This window comes from Scomber japonicus, chromosome 5 (assembly GCF_027409825.1).
Source record: "Scomber japonicus isolate fScoJap1 chromosome 5, fScoJap1.pri, whole genome shotgun sequence".
Classification (NCBI taxonomy): domain Eukaryota; kingdom Metazoa; phylum Chordata; class Actinopteri; order Scombriformes; family Scombridae; genus Scomber; species Scomber japonicus.
This window is the reverse complement of record NC_070582.1, coordinates 11,429,835-11,454,331: the sequence shown is the minus strand read 5'-3', so window position 1 is coordinate 11,454,331 and position 24,497 is coordinate 11,429,835. Positions and strand designations below refer to the sequence as shown.

General features: G+C 38.0%; 2 protein-coding genes across 4 annotated transcripts; both read left to right on the top strand.

The window, feature by feature from the left end:
* The first annotated feature begins 5,624 nt into the window (after positions 1-5,624).
* On the top strand, positions 5,625-15,072 carry LOC128359355 (anoctamin-9). Its single transcript, XM_053319848.1, has 24 exons — positions 5,625-5,662; positions 6,375-6,449; positions 6,580-6,702; positions 6,793-6,929; positions 7,236-7,285; positions 7,380-7,438; positions 8,245-8,324; positions 8,821-8,955; positions 9,040-9,133; positions 9,213-9,273; positions 10,382-10,464; positions 10,575-10,679; positions 10,877-11,041; positions 11,123-11,159; positions 11,792-11,903; positions 12,218-12,275; positions 12,405-12,502; positions 12,597-12,793; positions 12,877-13,029; positions 13,122-13,269; positions 13,359-13,478; positions 13,753-13,846; positions 14,127-14,239; positions 15,066-15,072. The coding sequence occupies exons 1-24, from the start codon at positions 5,642-5,644 to the stop codon at positions 15,070-15,072; spliced, it is 2,325 nt and encodes a 774-aa protein (XP_053175823.1). The 5' UTR covers positions 5,625-5,641.
* Positions 15,073-17,191: 2,119 nt separating this feature from the next.
* sigirr (single immunoglobulin and toll-interleukin 1 receptor (TIR) domain) lies at positions 17,192-24,317 on the top strand. 3 transcript variants are annotated; one of them, XM_053319702.1, is made up of 10 exons: positions 17,192-17,471; positions 18,515-18,781; positions 19,062-19,263; positions 19,379-19,506; positions 19,660-19,800; positions 19,900-20,043; positions 20,298-20,330; positions 21,125-21,195; positions 22,094-22,271; positions 23,595-24,317. In XM_053319702.1, the coding sequence occupies exons 1-10, from the start codon at positions 17,402-17,404 to the stop codon at positions 23,765-23,767; spliced, it is 1,407 nt and encodes a 468-aa protein (XP_053175677.1). In that variant the 5' UTR covers positions 17,192-17,401; the 3' UTR covers positions 23,768-24,317. The 3 variants fall into 3 exon arrangements, with proteins under 3 accessions (XP_053175677.1, XP_053175675.1, XP_053175676.1); XM_053319700.1 differs by having other exon boundaries at positions 20,298-20,400; positions 21,045-21,195; XM_053319701.1 differs by lacking the exon at positions 23,595-24,317 and adding an exon at positions 23,206-23,585 and having other exon boundaries at positions 20,298-20,400; positions 21,045-21,195.
* Positions 24,318-24,497: the final 180 nt, after the last annotated feature.

The following is a 24,497-nucleotide window of genomic DNA, read 5'->3' as shown; positions in this document are numbered from 1 at the left end:
TCCTCATCTAATAACGAGGTATCTCCGAGCCAGGACCCTTCCGACGCCCTCCTCTCTCCCAGGTCTGCTCCTCTTCAGCTGCTCCTCGGTGACGCACCAGGATAAGTCGCCACGCTGCCCTCCTGCGCGCACTGACCGCTGATTGCTGCATCACTCAGCCACATGGGGAGGTCCATGAGGGGAGTGGCTCCACTGACACACACCACAAGCCAATAGTTTGAGCCTGTGAGGGGGGGGGGGATACTCTCTAGTCAACATACAGTTTAGGCAACCTAGGAGAAATGAACAAACTTACCCCTGTGGATTTCATTAACGCTAAATTAAGACATTTGAGCATTACTTAACACAAGATATGTAAAAAAAAAAAGAAAAAAAAAAAGATTTCCTCATATCGTCCCTCTATTTCTAAGTGAGACTTAGACCCTTTTGAGGGGTGCTCAAGTTATCGTTATTTTCCCCCCTAAACATTCAAATGGTTTTAGTAACAGGTTTAATGTACTTTGGATAGTTCTGTCATTATTATACAATCTTTCCTTCAGGATTCATTAACTCTCTCTAGAAATGTGTGATTAATTATTCTGAACCATTATTATTATACACTAGGTATAGTAGACCACTCTATGTATTAATAATTCTTGTATTTCTTGTAATTTACGTTATCCAGTGAAATGAGTCATTTATCAGGGGGTTTGAACACTTGCAGGTTACAACATGTTAAATTGTCATTAGGAGCTGAGCCCACCTAAAGGTGTGATCCCTGGTTCAACACATTTATTTAACCATTCTGTCGTTGCCATGGTCACCAGCAGGTTTAATGGTTTAAATTATAAGTGGCTGCCAGCCAATCAAAAAAGAGTATTTAAGTGGCTGTAGGTTCTGTCAGAAAACTTTAATTTGGGGTGATATAATAATGTTAAATGATGGCTATAGTCGTTAAGTGAAACCAGAGCAGTGGATTATCTTAAAAATAAAGACCCGTAGCATTGTAGCTACAAACTATGTAAAAAAACATTTGCACTTACTGTTTTGTGTAAAGGAAGCTACATTAAACAAAGGCAGTTCACAATTAAAGACTACAAAGGATTTGGATTTCTCTCTCCTAATTTGTTCCCCTAGATTATTCAGAATGTCCAGAGTGACAGCTTCCAGAAAACTCATTCACAACCAGCCATTATCCAAATGGTTTCATATTATCACAGAGATATCTCACACCCTAGAGGATCATCAGAAAACTAAAAGAAGAAATCATTTATAATCTAATTTGATCAATTAGGCCAGTATTTCTCAAAGCGGCCTGGGGTCCTCAAAGGGACTTCCAGGGGGTTCCTTTAATATTCTAATTTCACTTTTATGTCATTAGCTAGAAGCCAGTCCATTGAGAGAATTTATAAGAGCTATTCTGTTCATAGGTTTCACACTGTTCACTGTCATCTGCCCTCCTACAGTGTAGACCAGTAGTTCTCAAAGTGGGGCCTGGGGACCCCCAGAGGTCCTTGAGGAGGTCCCAAGCAAAACTCCCACCCATTAGTAACATAGTGACAGAATGTATGACTATTCTGGTCCTGTTTCATTTTAACACTTTCTGTAGCAAAACATAAAAGCAAAAATGTTATCAGATGGGGACCCTGAGACAGAATCTTATGAAATAGGTGTCCTTGGTGTAATTTTGAAAATATAGCAAATAATATATTTTTTAAAAACATCAGAAAATACATTGTTAATCCTTCAGCACTCACTCTGTTTAGTGTATAGCAGCTTTTCCCAGACACTCACACACTGACTGTCCTCTTAAAGTTCAGGAAGGGGTCTTATCTGCAGCTTACTCCTCCCTACCGCCTCTCCACTCTATACTTCCACAGCGGTGAGGTTTAGTAGCAGTGGCCCCCTCTGTCACCCTTGAAGTGGTTTTACACAGTCCTGTACTGATGTAATTATGTTATCCTCCTGTGTTGGGTGTGGCTGCCTGTACAGAAATACAGCTGCTTATTTTCACCACCACTTTTTCTTCAGCCTTCTATCGCCTCTCCTCCTTGACATGTGGGTCCTCCTGGGTGTGCACTGCTTTGCAAGGTTTCCAAGACTAATGGTAAAAGTCATCACTAATAACAAGGCACGCAGGGCCACCCGTTTGACATGTTAGTTTTCTCTTCTTTTTTTAGAGTCAAAAGGGAAAAGATGTACAGAAATAAATAAACTGGACTGTGCAATGAGAACGAATAAAATATTAAAGCTCACAAGTAGCTACACTATAAAGAATATTGTCCAGTGCAGTTGCTAAGTAACAGTAAACTAGATCATTTTTTAAATCATATTTAGAGATAAACTGGAAATATACAGCCATGTTTAAACAGAACAAGTTTTAAAAGATGAACCTACAACAAAGAGATCAGACATAGATTACTAGTCTTGTTAAATGCTTCTCTATGAGTGAAGGGGGCTTAAGTACACATGAGATTTTCAAACAAGCTTTGCAGTGATAAACCTTTCAGTGGATGAAGACATGCCTACTCAATTTACTTTTTGAGGTAATTATTAAAGTAATCTAACAAAAATGTGCCTGTGGTACACCAAAGTGGTCTAATCTTTAGTAGGAGGCAGACACAGAAGGCTTGATCAGTTGTCCAACAGTATTTTATGATTATAAAATGTGCCACTATGTTTCACATGTAACCAAAAGTTGTACAAAAAAAAAAAAAAACAATTATCTTAACTCATAAGCATAACTGAAATCAAATTAAAGTAACGTGCACACAGCTACACTCCACAAGTGCAATCTCTCTACCCCGAGCAGTCGCACAGCTCCTGCTTATATAGAGCCCTCCATCAGCCTGCCCTCTCAATGAAAGTGGACTATACCACTCCTCAGGTAAGTCCTGAGCCCCTCCTGAAACAGGTAAGTAACAACGAGATTTGCAGTTAACCAACATTCACATGACATCACTTTTATACAGCCTGACTCCATTACATCTGCAACCAAACTTAATCAAATCACAAACGGTCTTCATAATTTATACAACAATTCACCAACCACCCCTCCACATGGTTCTACCCTAGTGACATCACTAATGATGTCACCAGTCTATAAATTCAGGAAACATAGGCGCCTCCTCCCTTTGTTCCATGAGCACGTGGTAAGTATGGTGAGTAACAAAGAAAGACAATACTAAACTTATGTCCTCAAACTAAACCAATAAACTCTAACCTTAATGCGTGTGTGTTTTATTTTAACCAAAAGTCTAAGATGTAACTTATCACCAAATATACTGCAAAACACAAACAAACCCGGGATAGTAAGTATCTGCAAAGTATGATTACTGGCTAAGTTATGGTCCAAACAACAAGTATAACTAAATGAAGTTATGATACAAATGTAGTCCATGGGACAAATGGTGTGCTCTCACGCATTTTGTCACACTGCCATACAAATTATATCTAAAGTAAAAGTATCAATAAAATACAACCTACTTAAAGTATCAAAAGTAAGACAACTCATTGTGCAGAATATCCCCTTACATAGTATGAGATCAGGGGCTCCATTACTTTAAATACTTATATGGGAATAATTGACAAAGAATAGTAGGTTTGACAGTGATTTTAGTTCTTAATGTAGTTAGTCAAACATTTGGTAGCTTCCTTTTTGTTGTTGTTGTGGAAGCTCCAGGGGGTGGTTGAGATTGTAAAAGGGGACTGTCTTTCCTGCCTGTTTTTTTTAAACACAGGCAGGTGTTTTTCTATTCTGTTTCATATATAGGCTGGTTATCAAGTTATCAAGCTTACTCAAACAGCCAATTCAAACAATGGCAATACTCACCTGTGCCCTCTGCAGGAGGCAAAAGAGTAAGACAGGTCCAAGCGCCTGTTTAAGAGCTCCAGGAGTAAACCATTAAGATGATCGGGGAGTAGAAGAAAACAATGTTGATTTATGTGATTATTTGAGTGTATATGTTTGTGCATGTATTCATTTAAATTTTCATTCTTTGTATTTTATTTCTGTTAGGTGGGTGTAAATATTTACCGAGGCGGGTATATAAGACGGATTGTTGCTTTTAATGTAAGTTGGTGTGTCGGTATGGAAGAAACCAAATGCAACAATTGGTGCTTTGCAGTTTATCTCCATCTAATGGCTCTTGGTGTGAAAACGTGGAGCCGCTGACACTGACATTACTTTCTGCATCTCATTTAAAACAGTATCATATATTTGTAAGCCATACCTTTGTCAGAAAAGTACAATATTCTCCTAGGTAGTGTAGTAAATTTATAAATAAAATGGAAATACTCCAGTAAAGTATGATTACCTCAAACTTTTACTATACTTGAGTTAAGGCATAACTTACTTTTAACCCTAACCCTAAACCTGTGAAACTTCTATCAGTAAAACCTCTTTTAAGATTAAGTTTACAATGGGTTACTCCTTTGTTTCCTGTGTAGCTCAACTTGACTTGTCAGCTATGAAGAAAGGGAAACTGCCAGAAATAAAACTGCTGAGCCAGCAACATAGAAAGTTACTGTACCACCTTTTACTGTATCAAGGAAAAAACATTTACATTTGTTGAATATTTAAACTGAGTCTCCGTGAACTGAACATCTACAGCAGGTGAGTGTATTTTGAACATGTATTTTTTTAGTAATTTGGGGCAGTGGTTATCAATCTTTTTGGTGTCAAGGACTAACTTGACACACATCAGGCTGCAGACCCGTATTTGATCATATCTAGTCTCAGGGATCCTAACCTGATAAATATTTAGTTAATCCATAACCGTCTCTACTGTGGGTTGGCAGATTAACATCGAAGAGTGTGAAACCTCTGAGCAAAATAGCCATTCTTATGCATTCTCTCATTGGGATAACTTCTAGTCAATGAAATAATACAGGAATTAAAATATTCCCCATGGTATCCCCTCAGGGACCCCTGGGGATTCCAGGTTGACACCGCTGATTTAGGGAACGGTCCAATGAATGTAATGACTATAGGGAATTAACGCCATAACTAACATTGTTCCTGTATGATAAGTTTTGATTGTTGACAATATTTATTTCATGTCGGTCAGGACACTCCAGACTCAGTAATCAACTATGAATCTCAATTAACCTGCAACATATCAGTAAGCTACCATGCTGTCATTTTATGACAAGTGTTGAAATGATAAATGTCAGTCAGGAGTGCCTTACGTGTGTAGGATGATTCAGTCAGTGACTTTGCTGCCATCTAGCGGTGCATTAATGGCATTTTGCTCTACTGAGGAGGAGGCAAAAACCATGCAATTCCATCGCACCTGCCAACACAAATCAGGATTATTCACTCCTTTTTTTCTGCAGCTACTGTAACATACAACAGATCCTGTTTATTTGAGTTTTTCATTTACTCCCACTGTTGTAATTGGACTGAGACAGGTGGAGGCTGTGCAGATAAATGCTCTGACACCAGCAACAGGTAGAGTCGCTTTTACATTCCTCAGCTTGTAAGACAACAACACGTTTGTTCCTTGAGGAAGTACGGAAGTTACCTACTGCTTGTTCAACAGCCGTCATGTCGTTTTATAGTTGGGCATATCGGTGAGCTGACTGAAGTGAAAGGTGGCTGAAGCGTTTTGTTTTTTTTTAATCCGGGAAATCGCATCAGCGTTCAGCACTTATACTCATCATGCCCATCCACAGGAGGCAGGTAGGTGATTTTATTCATACATATACTTCTCTAACACAGAGATCATGTCGAAACATAATGGAGCTATCATAAAATCTGTGTTTAAATTGCCACAGGCCTGCTACGTTTAGTCCTGCATTTATAGATCCAACACAACCTCATTGTATTTCTTAATTAGCAGACCCTTGCACAATTCATGAGTGGACTGTATATTCATTAATTCATGTGTTGATTAGGATTTAAAGGCATACAGTATGAGCCTCCTCTGATGTGACAATGTTCAGGGTGTATTTCCAGATCTGCCACACCTTCACTATCTTGTCCTGCATATACTAGTGTGCAGACTGCTCTGTAAGGGAGTATCATAGACTGGCATGACAGGGTGAGAGCACATAGCCTGCCATGCAGTTCAGTCAGATTAGATTTACCCTCTCCAGTGACAGTCCTCCATGGTGAGTCAGGATCTGTACAACACATTGGCATCCACTGACACTCTCCCACGTCACAGTTAGACTGGATCCTTTTGTTCTGATGACCTTTCTTCTTATTTTAATAAGGTTAATAATCGAATATCAGCAGCATGACTCACTCAAATCATCCTGCAAAGCAACATTTCATTCATACTTTTACCTATCATTAAAAATGCGTAATGATTTATTCATGATGTGCACATTTACCATTAGTGTATGAATTGCTTACAGTATCCTTGTATTATGTTTTCATTGTTGAATAGCCCAGTATTGAATTACTGGAATTCATGGGAGTGGTGAAAGAGAATGGCAATGAACAGGCATCAATTCCTCCTGTGGTAAGATCATTTTGTGTGCACTTTAAAAACATTTAATCAGTCATGGCCTTTTTGATACACACCACAAATGAAGGTTTCCCTGTATACTCCCCTAAAAAGATTGACTTTGGTGCATCATTTTATCACACAGCACACTCCGCTATCATACGACTATGTCCTGGTTGCCAAAACAATGGATAAACAGGAGAGAGAGGTTTTCAAAAAGCAAAACGAATACATTGAAGAACTGAAAAAAAAGAACTTGAAAGTCACAGTAAGTGTTTAATGCAACAAACTTGAACATTTGATTAAAAACAATCAAATGATGCATCCATTCATTTTGTTTTTTATGTTTTCCTTTTAGAAAATTATTGACGATGATCTCGTCTTCTATGGGATTCAAGCGCCTAAAGAAATCTTTGAGAAGTACAGGTATCTGCTCAAAGTGTCTGATGCCTGTAACTGGAGCTCGGATCAGAACATTGTGCCTCTCAGCACCAGGTAAAACACGCTGTCATAGCTGTTGTATTTTAAACAGTCACAGATGCTTTACATAACATCTGTGACTGTCTATTTGCTCCATATGATCGTATCATTACCATTGTATTCTTTACATTCTTTACATTGAGACAAAACAGTCTATTTTCCAAATACATACATGACATGGAGATGGACTCTAATTTTGTGTTAGACCTGCTGCTTCTCATGGCTAAAAGGCTCCTTAAAATTATTGTATATATTATTATATTTTAAGTTAGTGCTGTTTTTACCATCTGTTGCAGCAAGTTTTATTTGTCCTTGTTTCAGGATAAGGATTGTCCACTTCATCTTGAATCACACCCCCATCCGTTCAGGAGGTGAGCTAGTCTGAAAATACACTCCCTGTTCCTTCTCAAATATTCAGACTCCTAATCTTTCATGTTATTACCACTTATCTGTTAATCTTCCCAGAGGTTCTGCGGGATCTCATGAAGATGAAGGTTTTTGAGGCAAAGTTCTGCTTGCATGAGGTAAAAAAAAATCCCAACATATATTATACACAATCCTTGTCTTTGTCAAGCATTATGGATGATCTCAAACTATTATAGGTTGCAATGTTGTCACCATGTCTGACCTGATTGTATTTTGCCAGGGCTCGGAAAGGAAATGCAGGTTTAATAGTTGATTACTTGGCACTATTACTTTGTCAAATTGAGATTATATGAGTAGAGACTGATAACAGAGGACACTTGAAAAAAATGTCCTTGTGTGAGAACTGAATCAACATTTCCTTGTTGGTGATACCACATCAGCCATTGTTAGATTGGACACTATTGTGTTCTGCTTTTCTTAAGAGTGTCTTAATTTATGAAGTGAAACTTGGCAAATAGCCCTCCTAAACAACACAAAGGTGCTAAAAAAAGTTTTGTTCACAGGAACTCCATGTCAGTAATGTCATTCTAGTGAGTCATCTAATGTTGCGAGTAAGTGGGAATGTATGTTAGCATACAAGGCTGCACCTCTGTCAATGTGTGTCATTCCGTTTTGTTTATAATATAGTATACCACTGTAAAAGACAACTGAAAGATGTTTCCATAAAGTTAAATGACAGAAATTAAAATATACAAAAAAGGTATTCTAAATATGAGACAGTGTTAAATTTGGATGGTTTTATATGTATGTATAACCTAGTAAGTTTTTTAAAATTGTTTACAGTTTCTGTTTTACATTGAAAGTTTCAGTTTTAATAGTATGCCTGTATGCTGTATAAACTGGCTTATACAAAACAGTTCTTCATGTCTGTGATTTCCTTTGATTTTGTGTGCTTCTGCTGCAGAAAAAGAAACAGCGAGAGCTGAAGGAGAGCTGGGCTCGATGGACAGCCTGTCTCCAAGGGCAACCCATAAATGCTGTCAGGTTTGGCCTGCAACACAACAACCTATTCATTATTTTCCTGCTTGTTTTTTTTTTTACAGTAGCACTTAATGCTGCCATTTCATTGTACTATGAGGAAGGTTCAAGTATTAACGAGACAACAGCAAATATGTCACCCTTTGCGTGATGCAAGCGTTGTTTGGACTAATTATATAACATCATGCTCTTAAGGCTGGAAAAGATCAGAGCTGTTGTCTTTGTCCTTGGATTCAGTTATGTACAAACAGCAGAGCACAGTGCAAACATGCATCGTGTCACCAACTGTTGTTTTCTATAATATCCAAATTATAATTTATAATAAACACATGATAAACTACTACTTGTTTTCAACTGGATATGTGTAAGATTCAGATTTAGAAATTGTGTTTACATTGTACATTTTATACTAAATCTAATTTTATAGAGACAATTAACTGCATATCATTTACTCTGAGTTGCATCTTTCTTTCATGTATTTGTGTGTTTGTGTGTTTGTCAGGAACTACTTTGGGGAGAAGGTTGCCTTGTACTACCTGTGGCTGGGCTGGTACACATATCTGCTCATCCCGCCTGCTATCATCGGGGTTGTTGTCTTCCTCTATGGCCTTGCCTTCTTCAACAGCTCACCCCTCATGTAAGTTCGTTCACATCTTTGCAGCTACTGTGCCATACCATAAATTACTACACTGTAATAATTAAAGTGTCCATTGTGTTGCAGAAAGGAGGTCTGTGAGGCAAACATAGTCATGTGTCCACTTTGTGACAAAAAATGCAAAGTGTGGCAGCTCTCCGACACCTGCACATATGCCAAGGTACATCGGTGCACATCAGTTAAGATCTGATTGGCATACATACCTGTTGGTGCTCACTGCTGATCTTGTCTGTCCACAGGTGAGCCTGCTGTTCGACAATAATGGCACAGTGCTCTTTGCAATGTTCATGGCAGTGTGGGGTGAGTTCTGCATGTCTATATAACACTGTGTATATATTCATGTTTCTGTATGTATTTTCTATCTTCAGATTCCTGTTTAAGATTCATAATTCATGCACATACAAATTTGTTTTAGACACCATAAAAACCTATGGAATTGACTCATTTAAAAAAGACACTCTTCTACAATAAATTGAATGTCCTCTGTGTGTGGCTACAGTGTACAGCATGTACAACCAAGTATTTTATATGCCTCAAAATGTTTTATTTTATCCAACTGCGTGGATGTTTTTTTATGATCACTGAGATGTGCATTGCCAAGGAGATGCCACATCACTGTGAGAACCTTCTCCTGGCTACTCACACCTTAATCAGTCCAGGCCATCTGGCTGTGGGGGTGGTCGAGCAGTCATCCATAAGAACACATACAGTATAAAGGCTACTATCCAGCTTTTTGTCTTTTGAGTACTTCTGTGTTTTGTGGATTTTTCGAACGTTAACAGTCTGTTTTCAAACATATTCTCATAAAGAACGACAATCTGTAGAAATAGCTGTGAGACAAGTTCAGTAAACTAGAATAGTCCCTGCAGTCTTCACAGAAATAAACAAGTATAAATAAGAAAGAAAAATAATGCATCATGGGACAGAAAAGTGAAACATGGATATTGCAGAACAGAAATTGAATGGAAAGTTTTTGAAATGCTTGTTTTAAAAAAAAACAGAAGTTTGTATTTAAGGTCTAAAAAAAGTAACATCTGGAACTCACATCATATGATCGACTATCTAAATAGCAGTTTATAGTAAGACCACAGAAAAAGGGATTAGTTCCTGGGTTTCTGCTGCTGGTCAAATTCTGCAAACATTTTTATTCACTAGAAATAACCCAAACTTTAACCAAAGTTGTCTCACTTCCCAAAACTTAAAAATAACCCCTTTTGTGTTTCTCATTATACAGTATTATGAGAAAGATACATGTAAAACTGCTATCTAATAACCCCACAAGTGGCAAAAGTTAACACTTATCACAGCAGATCTGATCTGTGTTATAAAAACCTGTAACTCTGATTCAGTTTACATTTTGTTACACTGAGGCTTTAACAGCTAATTTCAAATACAATTTTCTTTGCAGCAACGCTGTTTTTGGAATTCTGGAAGAGACATCGAGCTTCTTATGTGTGTGAATGGAAAGTGTCTGATTGGTGTGAGGATGAGGTACAATCACTTTCATATTCTTTATACATTAATTTCCACCCCATTTCTTTCATTTCAGGTCAGTGCTTATTTGGGAATTCATTGCTGTGTTTTTTACATATCATTTTTAGGAGGAACTAATCCTGGAAATTGTGAACAATGTCAACTGTGAGCCCAAAACATATAAGCACTCCTATCTGCGCAGCACTTTGGTTTTGATCTGTGTGACAGCGATGGTGGGTGACTTGTGATTCTGTTGCTCCTCACATTAAATACTTAAAGGTCCTGAGTCCAGGTTTAAATTAAAACAATGAGGTTTAGGCATGTTGTTTATATTATTAAGATGTTTATATTATTAAGGTTAGAAGCATGTAGTTAGGAGTTAGTCCTCACAAACAGTATAATACAAATGAGTGTTTTTATGTCTCCATAGATATTGGTGATCATTGGCCTGACACATGTGTTGGTGGTGTTCAGGGTGATCGCAGCAGTGCTCCTGGCTGAGGGATCATGGGAGTTTCTCAGCACCCACTCCAACAGCGGAGCAATGATGCTGGGGGCCATCTTCCATTACTTCATCATCACTGTCATGACGCGGGTACACAAGTCTCTTAATGTGTGTCTCTGTTGCCTTTTACTAATAATCTTTGTGAGTATGACTATGTCTTTGTCTTTGCAGGTCAACAGGGTAGTAGCCATGAAGCTCTGTGAAATAGGTATATTATCTCATTGTATTTTCTATAATTTAACCACATTGTGTACCACATTTCAAATGTATGCTGTCACACTTATGTTTCTGGGCCGATTTAAACATCTTTTGTATTAAGTTTTTGTTTTGGAATTTAATCAGTTTGAGGATTAGCTGAGAAGAACATAACAACCTGTGGTTCAGGGTAACCCAAGGGGTCACATGATAAGTCTGAGGATTCAAAAGTTTAAACATAAGATGGCATAGTGAAATATTGGAATTTTTTCTAAACCATCTGAAAGGGGAACATCATAATTTTCTGCTTGCATCACTGCAACATGTGACAAGGAGTCATGAGTAGATATTGCTTCACTTAAAAGGGTAACATGCCCAAAAGATGTCAACCAAAGTCGATTGATGATCGATGTTGTTGTTGATGTTCAGATACTGAACACACTGTCCATATCCATCCACTGGCTCCCAGTTGCTGCCCACATCAAATTCAAAACACTGACATTCATAAAAGTATAGTATAATATATTAAAATTAAACTTGAGATTCTACTGTATAAATTGGTTTCTCTCGTATGTGAAAGATTGTGCCCTCCATTGGCCAAATAGTGAACTGCATTCACACTGACATGAAGTCTGTCTTCACCAGAGAAAACAAGATCATTTGCTGCCACAGAGAAGAGTTTCACTGTCAAGATGTTCACCTTTCAATTCTTCACCTATTTCTCCTCGCTCTTCTATGTGGCCTTTTTTCTTGGCAGGTAAGAACGTGTGGACTCTGTCAGGGATGGCAGATTAACTTTTTAAATCATTTCATCTGATGTTAATTGTAACAGTGGAATAAAGTCTGTTGCATCCAATCAGTACAATGAATCAGATTTTTTTTATGTGATTCTGGATTTTCTCTATTAATTTGGGGGGAAATATTTATATTAAAACTGTGAAATTGATTTCAACTATATCACCTAGCTCAGTATCCAAACCCACACACACACACAAATAACTTAAATTAATGTTCTAACCTGACGTATTTAGTTTTGTAAAAATAATAATCACTTGTTTTTGTACCTGACAGGATAAATGGTCATCCTGGTGGTTATGTGCGAATTGCAGGGAAATGGAGGTTAGAAGAAGTGAGTAAACAAAGATATACTAGTTACTAAATGTACATTTTTCAAAGTAAATGTTGGATTTTTATATGTATATTAAAAATATAAAATAATACTGATTTCACTCCAAACCTTTCGCCCTCATGCGCACAGTGTCACCCTAGCGGATGTCTCACAGACCTGTTTATCCAAATGGCGATTATAATGGTTCTCAAGCAAACCATCAGCAATGTCTTTGAGTTCACTGGCCCGTAAGTATAAATCAGTTCTGCACATGCCCACAGTACAATACACTTTTCAATCATCGGGTCTGAGATAGTCAAAGCCCTCTTTTGTTTGCATCAGCTGGTTACACAGGTGGTTTAAGAAGAGAAGAACCCAGAAGCTACAAAGGAAATGTGCCCACTGCTACCTGAAAGATGATATAGAGACCAAAGAGGGAGCTGAACTGTGTGACAACTGTAAGCTTCGAGATTGGCTCGGCAACTACCGCCTCAATGACGTGGACTCCTTCAGCCTCTTCAACGAGTTTCTAGAGATGGGTATGTGCTCTGAGGAATGCTTTATCCAAAAAAACTAATAACTAATAATTTAAATAATAATGTTTGTTTTGTTCTTTATTTAGTGATCCAGTTCAGCTTTACCACCATATTTGTGGCAGCATTTCCTCTTGCCCCTCTACTGGCCCTCATTAACAATATCATTGAGATACGCTTGGATGCCATTAAGATGGTCACTCTGGAGCGCCGACTGGTTCCCAAGAAAACCAACGACATTGGTGAGGACCACTGATGATATAAGAATTTATTTTTAACTCTTGATTGTTAATACAGTACATGCTGTAAATTACTCTTGATGGCTTGCCCTCAGGTGTGTGGATAGATGTGTTGGAGGCTATTGGTGTTTTAGCCGTCATTGCAAATGGGCTGGTCATCGGTGTATCTTCTGACTTCGTCCCTCGGCTGGTGTACCGTTACTACTACGGTCCATGTGTCAACAACACAGCAACAGATATTGAGTGAGATCCCTGTCAACCTTGATTAAAAAATGTTTATATTCTACCACATTGTGTGCAACATATGCTATAATTGTTGTTTTTCTGTCAAGCTGCATGGTCGGCTACATCAACAACAGCCTATCCATTGCCCGAATGGATGACCAGAACATAGAGGAGTTTACTTCTTTCCAGATGAAAACTCAGGGTGGCTTGAATGTCACTTACTGCAGGTTTGTTCTCTTTGAATCATATTTATCATCTACAGATGAAGAGACATTTCTCTGACATCATTCTGACATTTATGTGATGCTTCCTAACGTACTGATAGCGCTCACACAGCTGGTATTAACTCCTGCTTTTATCCTGATCGTGTTGCACTGTTACTGTTTCTGTAAGGACTGTGTCGCCTGTGGTAATAGAAGTCTTACATGAATAAAGTTTCATACTTTTTAAAAAACTGATAAGGGAGATAACATCAGCCATTTGGTCTGTTCCTCTTCACAGCTATAAAGACTACAGGAGCAATAAGGATTACAGCCTTACCCCACAGTTCTGGCTCATTTTGGCTGTGCGCTTTGCTTTTGTCATCCTGTTTGAGGTAAGCTTTAATACACCGTGACCAAACAAGTTACTAGTAACCTCTGTTTGTTACAGCTGATTGATTTCTTTATAACATCCAACTGAAAGACAATCCTCCACAATGTTCCCCTGGCTCACTGTTTGTCTGTTTTGAAACTCAATACGTCAAAGTTGAGTTTCTAATGATCCGTGGTGAGCTGAACTATGAGAACAATCAGGAGATGCCATCTTAAATTAAACTTTATTTTTACTGGCAGAAGAGGAGAGTACATTCCTAAGATTTTTGTCTCTATTTTCAGCATGTTGTCGTCATATGCAAGTTCATTGCGGCCTGGTTTGTTCCGAGCGCTCCCATGCACGTCAAGAATGACAGACTCTTTGATAAACTCAACAGGCTAAAAGAAGAGCTCAGGTAAGTCTTGAATAGTATGTAGCGAGACTGAAATTACCCAAACTACAGATTCACTGATCTAATACGCCGAATCAGTATGAAACCAGATAGATATCTATGACGTAACCAATCCATTCAGATTCCTTTCCATTGTCACTGTAAACAGGAAGTATTTCTGCTACAGATCACTCTCATTCAGTCACATTCAGGCTAGTTTTTGCTGCCACAACAATCGATGTGAAAAAGAGAGTATTGGTATTTGATCTGATCTTATGTTGGCAGATACCTTGAGTTGAGGTATCAAAATACAGTTTAAACTTCCTCATACTGACGGAAGTTTTATGCAAAGAAGACACATAATTGTCCATCAAACTGACGGTGAACGCAGGTACAAGATAATATCATATTTTGGATTTAGCTGACAGGTTTACTTGATGAGAATCACCAGTTTTTTTTATTTCACCACATTAGCATCATTATCAATATGCAGAAATACAGAAATACAGCAGAAAATAGTTAAAATACGTGTGTAGTATACTTACATTGTTTTGCTGTTGTCTTGACAGCATCAACGCACTCTTGTTTTTTATTCCAAATGAATGAGATTCACAAATGTTATTCACAGCAGATATTTAACTCATCAGCAGGAAACATGAGTCCACAGGAACTAATAACATTATTGTAGTGTAATGCAGCAGTTAATTATGTTATTAGATGCATGCATGTTTGACAGGGTTAAATGTGCTGTAATAATGTGTCATGAACATGGACGCCCCTGGCTTTGGGAACCACTGCATTAATATATTTGATCATTTTCATCATGAACTCCTCATTTTTCCCACTGTAGCGTGTAGGAGGAGGATTTTAGATTTATAGTTCACTATAGATATACATAATACAGTCAGAAAGACTATGTTGACTTAGATATTCCAAAATCAGATATTTTAATTGAAGCAGCCTAGATAATATGTTTGTAATTTTAATGATGTGCTTATTATATGATACATGTAACATTTTGGATGTTTTTAAGATGCAGTGCTGTGAATTTTCTCAACGCCGATGCTGCAGCTAAGCAACCTTTTTATTTCATACAGGTCATGTGATGTATGACAGCATTCAGACACTTTAATGGAGCGCAATTTTCCCTGAGAAGAAACATGAACCCTGTGATGCTTCGTGCATTAAAGTGTCCAGACTGTGACAGTGTTGAGTGAGCTTCAAAGCCATTAATCACTACCCTGGAGAGCTCAGACAGAGGGCTCTCACTCTCTGTTATTGTTTGCAGTCAGATGTTAAGTGCTGGCCTGCTGGAGTCTCATATGTGAAACGGACATTGAAGACAAACTTATTTTCTTGAGTGTACAGTTACTCATTTTACTGACCATGTCTTAGCGGAGATTATTCTTACTATTCTGTTTTACGACTGCACTTAATATTTGTGTTTTTTTTTTGTGTTTTTATTGAAGGTCTGAAGATAATTTATACTGCTACTGCACATACAACACTTGATTGTGTATTACTGTTGCCTTATATCGTAAAAAGCGCTGTGACGATTGTCTTTATTGCAGGCGGACTCTGACGGTGGCTTTTGTAAATCAGACACAAGAATGTTTTGCATTATAATGTTTTATATTATTGAATAAAAGAGGAAAGCGATGCTCCCTTGAAATGTATTTTAAATTTATGTTTGTCCATTTAAAAAAAGTGACAATTAAGATATATTAAAACATTTAGAATTTACAGTACAGATTTATGAGTTAAACTTTTTGTGCTTTATAAATTCTGCCCTTTTGGCTCAATAACGGCCACAGTTATTTGAGTGTTGCCTTCAGAGCTGCAGGTAGGCTACTGCTAAGGACACCCAGGTCATCTTATTTGTGTTGTTTCTTGGATTTTTCTTTTTTTTGCCGGGGGGGGGGGGGGGGGATTTACATTTACATTTACATTCTGTAATTACACAAGAAGCGAACACTGTCTTTTCAAGGCTTTTTGTAGTTTTTGGACTCAATATGTTTGTACGCACGAAATATTAAAATAAATGTCTCTACCAGAAAGAGAAATGTATGTGTTTTTAGCTGTGTGGAACAACTTTTGAAACAGTTTGACCAAGTAGGGCAGACTTTAGAGAAGGCTTATAAGTTGTAACTAATGGCTTTTACTAATGGTTTTATTATTGATAATAATTGTAACTGATTTACAAGACCTAGCTAATACCAACAAAACATTAGTTGCAACTTTAAAAACTATTAGAAATGACCTGTTTGTCTAAAGAAATTTAATTTTAGTTTAAAAATGTAATATTTATTATTATTAATAATAATGATAATGATAGCCTACATTTGATTTATAAAGTGGTCTAAGACACTTGATGATGATACAAAACAACACACTAAAAGCATATTACAGACTATAAACAAACAAACAAAAAATACAGCATATAAAACAACACATTAAAAAACGTGACAGACATCATTAATCACACATTAAAAGCAGTTCTACAATTATGAAAGCCCATTTCCACCAATGCAATGTGAAAAAGTAAGTCATTATAATGAGAAACCTTTTTCAAAAATGACTTAGTGACTCAAAATAATGATTTAGTATCTCAAAAATAATGACTTAGTATCTCAAAATAATGACTTAGTATCTCAAAATAATGTGAAACTATCTCAAAATAATGATTTAGTATCTCAAAAATAATGACTTAGTATCTCAAAATAATGACATCTTATGACTTTTTCGTATCTCATTATTTTTGAGAGTTTTTCAGGACACCCCTAGCCCCTTCACATTGGCGGAAGTGGGATACATATCGATATAGCCATATTAAAATTAGTGAGTTTTCAATTGTGAGTGTAAAAAAGAAATTGAGAAAGAAAGAAGGAAAGAAGAAGGCTCAGTTTCGTTGTGAAATAGGGTGGCGCAGGAGGATGTAAATGAGTTTCAGGTGAAAACTGGTGCATGTGTCACATGACTGCGCAGAGCCAATAGCCAGAAGACTTTCAGGTCTGCTCAGGTGCATATATCAACTACTTGGCTGACGTCTGCGGAATCACCTCTCCACGAACTGTAACTAAATTGTAACAAGCTAATACGCTTTGGTAGTAATGTAGGTAAATACAGACACACAAAAAAAAACATATATCTATACCTGAGGAAGAAGGAAGAGGAAGACTGTGGCTCATGGCTGTGATTTTGGTCGCTTTCATATTTGTGTTGGCTGGTTTATGGAGCAGGACTTCCCTCGTAGTCGGTAAGGATGTAAAACTTACACTTGTTTTACTTGTGTGTGAACAGATGGACAGATGTGTCATTTACTGGGAAGTTTTTAATACATTGTTCATAGGGGGAGTCATCTTTTTTATTTATTTCTGTCATACTTCGTTCTTTGAAGCCAGTTTTAGTCACCATGGGGACACTGGAGGCGCACGAGTCACAGGTCAATGCACATGTGGTCACTGTTTATTCTCACAGTATCTGTCACACAGTCACATGATGCTGCCTGGCAACTGGAGGACAAGACCTGGACTTTGGACCCGGAAGTGTCATGTGTTTGAGGGCAAAAAATAATGCAAAGCCATGTCAAAAAGGGGACAGAGAGATTCAGGTTATTTGTGTTAGTTTTGGTTAATGATCTACATGTGCGCATGTGTGGAATATCCAGAGGAACAGGTTTGTTGTTTACTATTGTCAACTGTCCTGACATGATCAAGTAGGCCTACATGTGATGCTTTGATCAAAACGGATAGACAATGTACTTAAACTGAAGCTGATTCAGTGTTTTTTGTAATATATTAGTCACCAATACACGCATATATACCATATCTGTCAGGGAGAAAGATAATAAGTTCACCTTCATGCACCATTGCTCCACAGGCTGTATGCAAAGCGAGTCCCAAAGGAAGCAAAGCAATGTCTAGGAATTTGCTTACTGCGTGTATTTGATTTCACAACATTAAGTAGGCGGGGATGTATCACTTCAAGTTAAATCATTAGTCCCAAGTGGGCAGTTTGTGCTACAGCAAGCATAAAAACACAGCAAAAGACATACAATATGCCAAAGAAACATAAACATATATACATACAGAAACCCTAACCCTAACCCATATCAGCCACAACATGACTGATCCAAAATAAATACAGTTTCTCTTTCAGTGTCATTATTAAATGCAGTATTTTAGCTATTGATTACTGCTGCTATCTAAGTTTCTAGAGCCATAGCAATCCTTTACATGATATCCTTTATGACAGCCTAAGAAAACGGTCTGTGTCAACCTCCTCTGTTTGTATTTGTAGCTCAGACTTGCATCGATGAGGGCAGGTTTAAGGAGCAGGTCCTCTATGTGGGGCAGCAGGGGCCCTCATATCAGCTGAACTGTCCTCTGGAGTCCGGTCAGTCCCACCTCAAGCTGTCCTGGCTGAAGAACTGTCAGCGCCTTGATTCCCAGGAAGGGAAGGCTTACCTGAAGTTTGCCAACCTCAGTTTGGCAGACCAAGGGAATTACACCTGTCAGCAGCAGGGCAACAGCACAGCTTCATTCACTGTGCACCTCATAGTTAAGGGTAAGTCCTTTTTCCAGATGTAACAAGTCATTTCAAACCTGATCCTGTAATTGTGTGGCTTGTGCATTAAACTGTTATTTGTGTCTTGCGGTGGAGAGTGTGCAAGAGGCGGATGGGTGAGGGGGCTTATTGGCTGCACCTGCACAGAGGCATTTTGTTTCAGCGTACATTCCAGCAGCCCTGTGGCTGTGTCAGACTTTTTCTGGCAACGCATGTGAAGTCCTCTATTGTCTGGAGCTCTTGCAGTGGACACAGATAACTGTGGTATGTCTTTACACAGAGTCCCAGTGCTCCAAAGCTCCAACATTTGAACCCAATGGGGGCCAGACCAGGCTCTGGGGGGATGTAGGATCCACTGTGAAACTAAACTGCACTGCTCTGCTCCTCGGTGATGAGAAGCAATGTGACACCACTCTGCACTGGAGTAAAGATGGCCAACCTCTCAGCAACCACACACTGCTTTTGCAGAATACCTCCTCATGGTGATGTGAAGCTTTTAAAGCATTTAGTTTTCTATCAAAAATTATCTACTTGCATCAAAGAAAGTAAAGTATCTGAGTGAGGAGGTAAGACTGAGCTTTCTGTCCTACGTATTAGGTTCTCAGGTGCCGGTCTGCTGATGGTAAGCAGTTTGCTGACAATCACCCTGCGAGAGCAGGAAGATTTTGGGCTGTACAGCTGCACAGTGAGGAACGTTTCTGCCGACTTTAGTGTAGAGATTATAAGTAAGACAACTAAAGATGCCTTCATATAAATATGCTGACTCTTTATGTTATTGCTTGCATCTTGTTTGATATGGTCAAAAAAATACCCACCCAAAGAATAAACATAATACACACATAAACCTGACAAGCACAATTTACTTATTTTTTGCTCAGAGAAACCCAGCCACACAGCTGCTGTTATTGCGGCCATTGTCCTCCTCCTCCTCCTGGCTGCAGCTGCTTTTGTGTACTCCAGATATCACCTGAACATCAAACTCTGGTACAGGAACTCATATGGAGACTATGAACTGAATGGTGAGACCTCTGTTGAAATTATATAAGTTTTCTTAAATGCTTATGTGTGAAACTATAGATGTAAAACCTCTGTTATGTGTTTGTGTTTCATGTTTTCAGATGGGAAATTATATGATGCCTACATCTCCTATGTGAACAATGACTATGACAGGAAGTTTGTCAACTTTATTCTCAAACCTCACCTGGAGAATAAAAATGGGTACAAGTTGCACCTCAATGAAAATGATATCCTACCTGGTGCAGGTAAGATCACATTACTGTTCTGTACTTTTTGTAATCACATATATGTCAAGTAGTCTTATTTCAATGACACAACTATTACTTATGCAAATAAGCATTATAGAGACATTTAGTAAATATATTAATAGACTGATTGTGTTGTTTTTGCTGCTATAATCCAGAATTTAAAAATTCTGTTGCTCCACTTTTTACTTGGTAGTATAAAGTGGGTATTTTTGACAAAGCACTGCACTACACACTATATTATATGTCTCCAGAACCTTCTGCAGAGCTGCTGATGAACATGAGTCGCTCTCGGCGTCTGATCGTGTTGCTGTCTTATGCTTACCTCGAGCAGGATTGGTGCTCCAACAACTTCAGGTCTGACTTTCTCAGAAGACGTGCACAAACAAAACTCAGGAGCTTCAACAGCATACTGCCACCGTGGCAAAAACATATTTGCCTCAGTTTCTTGTGACAACAAAAACCTTTTCTCATTTAGTGTGATACTTTCATGTTATAACAAGATATTGTTCATGTTATTCTGAAATATTTTCATTTTATCACTAGATACTAAATCATTCATTTTTTTGCAGTTTCTTGGTATAACAGCTTATCATATTATAAAGAAAAAAGTTTGTTTCAATGAGTTTTGTCACATTTTGTGAAATAATATTTAATATAATAATGTAATTCTGCAATATAATAATGTAAAGTGATATGTTGTTATAACAAGAAACATTTTGTTAAATTACTTAGTATTTAGAGTATTTAGTAATAGCAAGAAAAGTATTTTTGTCATTGTGGCAGCAATATTCTGCCCACAATCTTTTAGTTAGTTTAGTTTTATAATTGATATAGTTTTCACTTTTCAATCTCTTTAATAAAAAAGGAAACAACACTGTTCTCCTCATAAAAAACATGAGGGTAGCATTGGTACAAAGCCACTTGAGGTCACTGTTGCTGCCATAATACTGTTCTGTTTATATCCTATCGTGACATACGGGAGCTGTGCGTGTTCACAGGCAGGGCCTTCTGCATTTGTTGGAGCTGTGTCAGCAGCCCATCCTCATCCTGTTGGAGGGACAGTCTAAACGCATGAGTCCTGAGGTCAAGCAGAAGCTCAATGAGCACCAGCACAGCCTCACCATACTCACCTGGAAGCACAACTCCGTGGTAAGATCTGCATTAATGCTCATTTGTGCCCCTGTGAGCAAAACCTTTCAGAGCACGCTTACAGCAGAACACATAAATAAACATGAGTGATTTCACACTTTTGAAGGAACAAAAAAAATAACCCAAAGGTAAATAGTATTTCAGTTAACTTGCATAGAAAAAAGGTATTAGTGTGTGATTATATGCGTAAATATGTTAAGGGTTGGTCTCCTCTTTCCTGTAATCTGGGAACATACTGTGTTTCCCTTGAAGTTAGTAGTACAGTAAAGTCATGTGACTGGGTTCTGTGAAAATATTAATGCATTGTAAACAGCAATCAGAGTTTATGTTTAAAATGTATTATGTATGTAATCAAATCTTAATTATTAAGTGTTAAACACTCAACTCTGCATTGTGTGTGTGTGTGTGTGCGCGTGGGGGTGTGGTTTGATCAGAAATGAAAAACAAAAGATATGTTTCATGGGAAATATGAATGCAATCATATTTTGATACTTGTGCAAACGTTTAGTTTGGATTTCCTCACATAACCCTAATCACCTATCACATATCACCTTTCTCTATCTGAGCCGTGCCGACTACAGACTTTGACTTTCAGTAAAACTGTCAAAACTGCTCCAACTTAAATAAATGAAGAAATGTTTAATTCAAGCAGAACCACATGACTCATAATCTTTAATGATTAAGAGTGATTCAGTCTCTCAAAACAAAATATGAATTTAGTTAAAGCCAATATAAATGTTTATAGCAGTAATAAGTATTCTCCTGCAGCCAAGAGAAAAAGAATAAATATATATGAATTAGAAATGTACACCACACATGTCAGGCTTCTGCAGTTTAAGAGTAATTCATGCTTCAATTTGACTTTTTGAGTTGTTTAAAATGTGTTTGGTGTCCACAGACCCCGTCGTCAGTTTTCTGGAAAGAGCTGGCCTTAGCGATGCCTCGCAGGGTCATCTTCCACAGCGAGAATGCAGGCGACCCTCAGACTATGCTACAAGATGACAAAGACCCCATGCTGACCCTTGACCCCGACTACCTGGACTGCCGCTCAGACACAGACCCTGCTGGAGACCTGGGTAAGAGCAGCCATCAACAGTGGCTAATGTTTTAATGTAAGTGTTAGGTGCTCTTCACATACAAGGACAAATAAATAAGGACATTGGGATCAACAGAACTCATTATGTATGCAGACAAACAAAATAAATCTATATTAAAGCTGCACTGACATGTTTAAATATCTGATAACTGGTAATTGATTCTACTTACTGAGACGATATGTGACGTTCACTGCCACCAGCATGCTCATGTTTGAAAACTGTTATTAATTGTGATCTAGAGACGCAAGTGGCCATTAACAGTTTGGCACTTCTTGTGTTGTTTATTACTGTCAGTCTGGTTCTGCCTGAGGTTTCTTCCTGTTAAAAGGGAGTGTTTTCTTGCCACTGTTGCTCATGTGGGAATGTTGGGTCTCTTTAAAGTTAAAACCTGAAGAGCTCGGTTTATAACCTGCTCTATGTGTAAAGTGCCTTGAGATAACTCTGTTGTGATTTGGCGCTATACAAATAAAGATTGATTGATTGATTACAAGAACTGTGAAAGTGTTCAAGCCTTGACTTGACAAGAGAGTCGTCTCTTTTTTAACAGCTGGCAACCAAAACCTGCTGTACTTAACTTGACCTAGTTTGAGTCTAGTTTGAATCAACAAAACACTGACTGAACCAGTTAATTTTTAACATGTCACATGTTGAGCTCGCACATATTTTCTATACCAGCTGGTCTGTGCTGCTTTATATCAGAACATACTAAATAAACAATAGAGGCAAAAGCTGAAGGGAGGAACGGCATGTTATCTGAGAGTTTAAAGCTACGTTAATGGCTGTCATGGATGTTTTCCATTTTCACCATGTTAGTGTAGAGTGTTGGCATGCTAACAATCAGCACTGAACACAAAGTACAATTAAGGCTGATTGGCATGTCATTAATTTTGGTCGTGAATTTTTTTTCTTACAGATCATGATGAGGAGGGTGTGAATCTTTCAACAGAATTACATGGAAACTCGTCCAACTGTTGTCATATTTTCCTTAAAACCTTAAAAACCGTCCTCATTGTGACAAAAGAGGAAAAATCAGAGATCACAACAATAAGCAGGATTCATCCTCCGACACCATGAATATCTGTGCCAAGCTTCATAGCAGACCATCCAATAGTTGTTGAGATATATAGACCGACCAAAACAAAAACAGCTAAAAAATGTTATCTAAAATTCAGATGAGATGCTCAACTATCAAGAGACTCTTTTATATAAAAAAAATGCATAATGCAGACTAAACACTATAACGTTAAAGGACTATTTCTTAATTATTTGGGACACGTTTCACCTTTTGTGTCTCTGTTGTAGGTCTGCGCCTCCCTGTGTACAAGGCTCTGGCCTGTAAAGCTCCAGTTCTCCCTGCTGCTCCCATCATGGAGGTTGACCCCAAACCCTCAGACATCGACGTGTCTGATCTGGGATCACGCAACTATGGAACCCGCTCAGACTTCTACTGCCTGGTCACTGAGGAGCACATTTGATCCAAACTCCTCTCCTGATCTCTGGAAATAAACACCTACATGGAGACCCTCACTTTATATCATTACTTTATATTTATATGTCAAGTTAAATAAGTGTTTTTTTTCAACCAAAGACAGATTGTTAATGCTTTTGTTTTTTGTATTGTGTCATATTTTATGAGGAATTATCTGAAATACTTGATCTATATATATGTATAAAATGTTGATTTTCATTTCAGAGCCAAGAAGTCTTTATTAACCGCCAGCAGAGGGCAGCGTAATGTCAGACAAGATGAAGGAGCTTTCTAAACTTTTTGTTTTCATAGGACAGATGATGCAAGACAGGGTTGGGAAATGAAGCACAAATATATGTGACATATATGTGACTGTTGAGTCCTGAAGTCAGTTTTAAACCAAGAACGCTGTTAGTTGGTCGCAGTTAAGCTGACTCATGCAACAGGACACACATGACTGCAAAACTAACAGTTCCTGACATTTCTGTACAGGTGTGGGCTTTGTGTGATGTAAAGTGAACATGGCAATCACACTAATAAAGCAGTTTGACAAAATATCTGTCTTTTTTTTTTTTTATCTCTGTGAGGCCAGATGATCTCTGTCCTCATGGAGCAAAGATTACCTACCATGAAATAGTCTAAGTAAGGGTGCAGCAGGAAAGGTCTTTATTCCTGTCTCTATTCCTGTCTGAGCAGGAGCAAATATGTAAACAGGGAGTGGCCAACACACCATGTCA

Coding starts and splice junctions, on each gene's coding strand:
- LOC128359355 (XM_053319848.1), top strand. CDS start 5,642: ATGCCCATCCACAGGAGGCAG. Junction 7,286..7,379: donor CACCCCCATCCGTTCAGGAG/GTGAGCTAGTCT, acceptor TAATCTTCCCAG/AGGTTCTGCGGGATCTCATG. Junction 13,030..13,121: donor CAAGAAAACCAACGACATTG/GTGAGGACCACT, acceptor GCTTGCCCTCAG/GTGTGTGGATAGATGTGTTG.
- sigirr (XM_053319700.1), top strand. CDS start 17,402: ATGGCTGTGATTTTGGTCGCTTTCATATTTGTGTTGGCTGGTTTATGG. Junction 17,472..18,514: donor CAGGACTTCCCTCGTAGTCG/GTAAGGATGTAA, acceptor TTGTATTTGTAG/CTCAGACTTGCATCGATGAG. Junction 19,507..19,659: donor CTTTAGTGTAGAGATTATAA/GTAAGACAACTA, acceptor TTTTTTGCTCAG/AGAAACCCAGCCACACAGCT.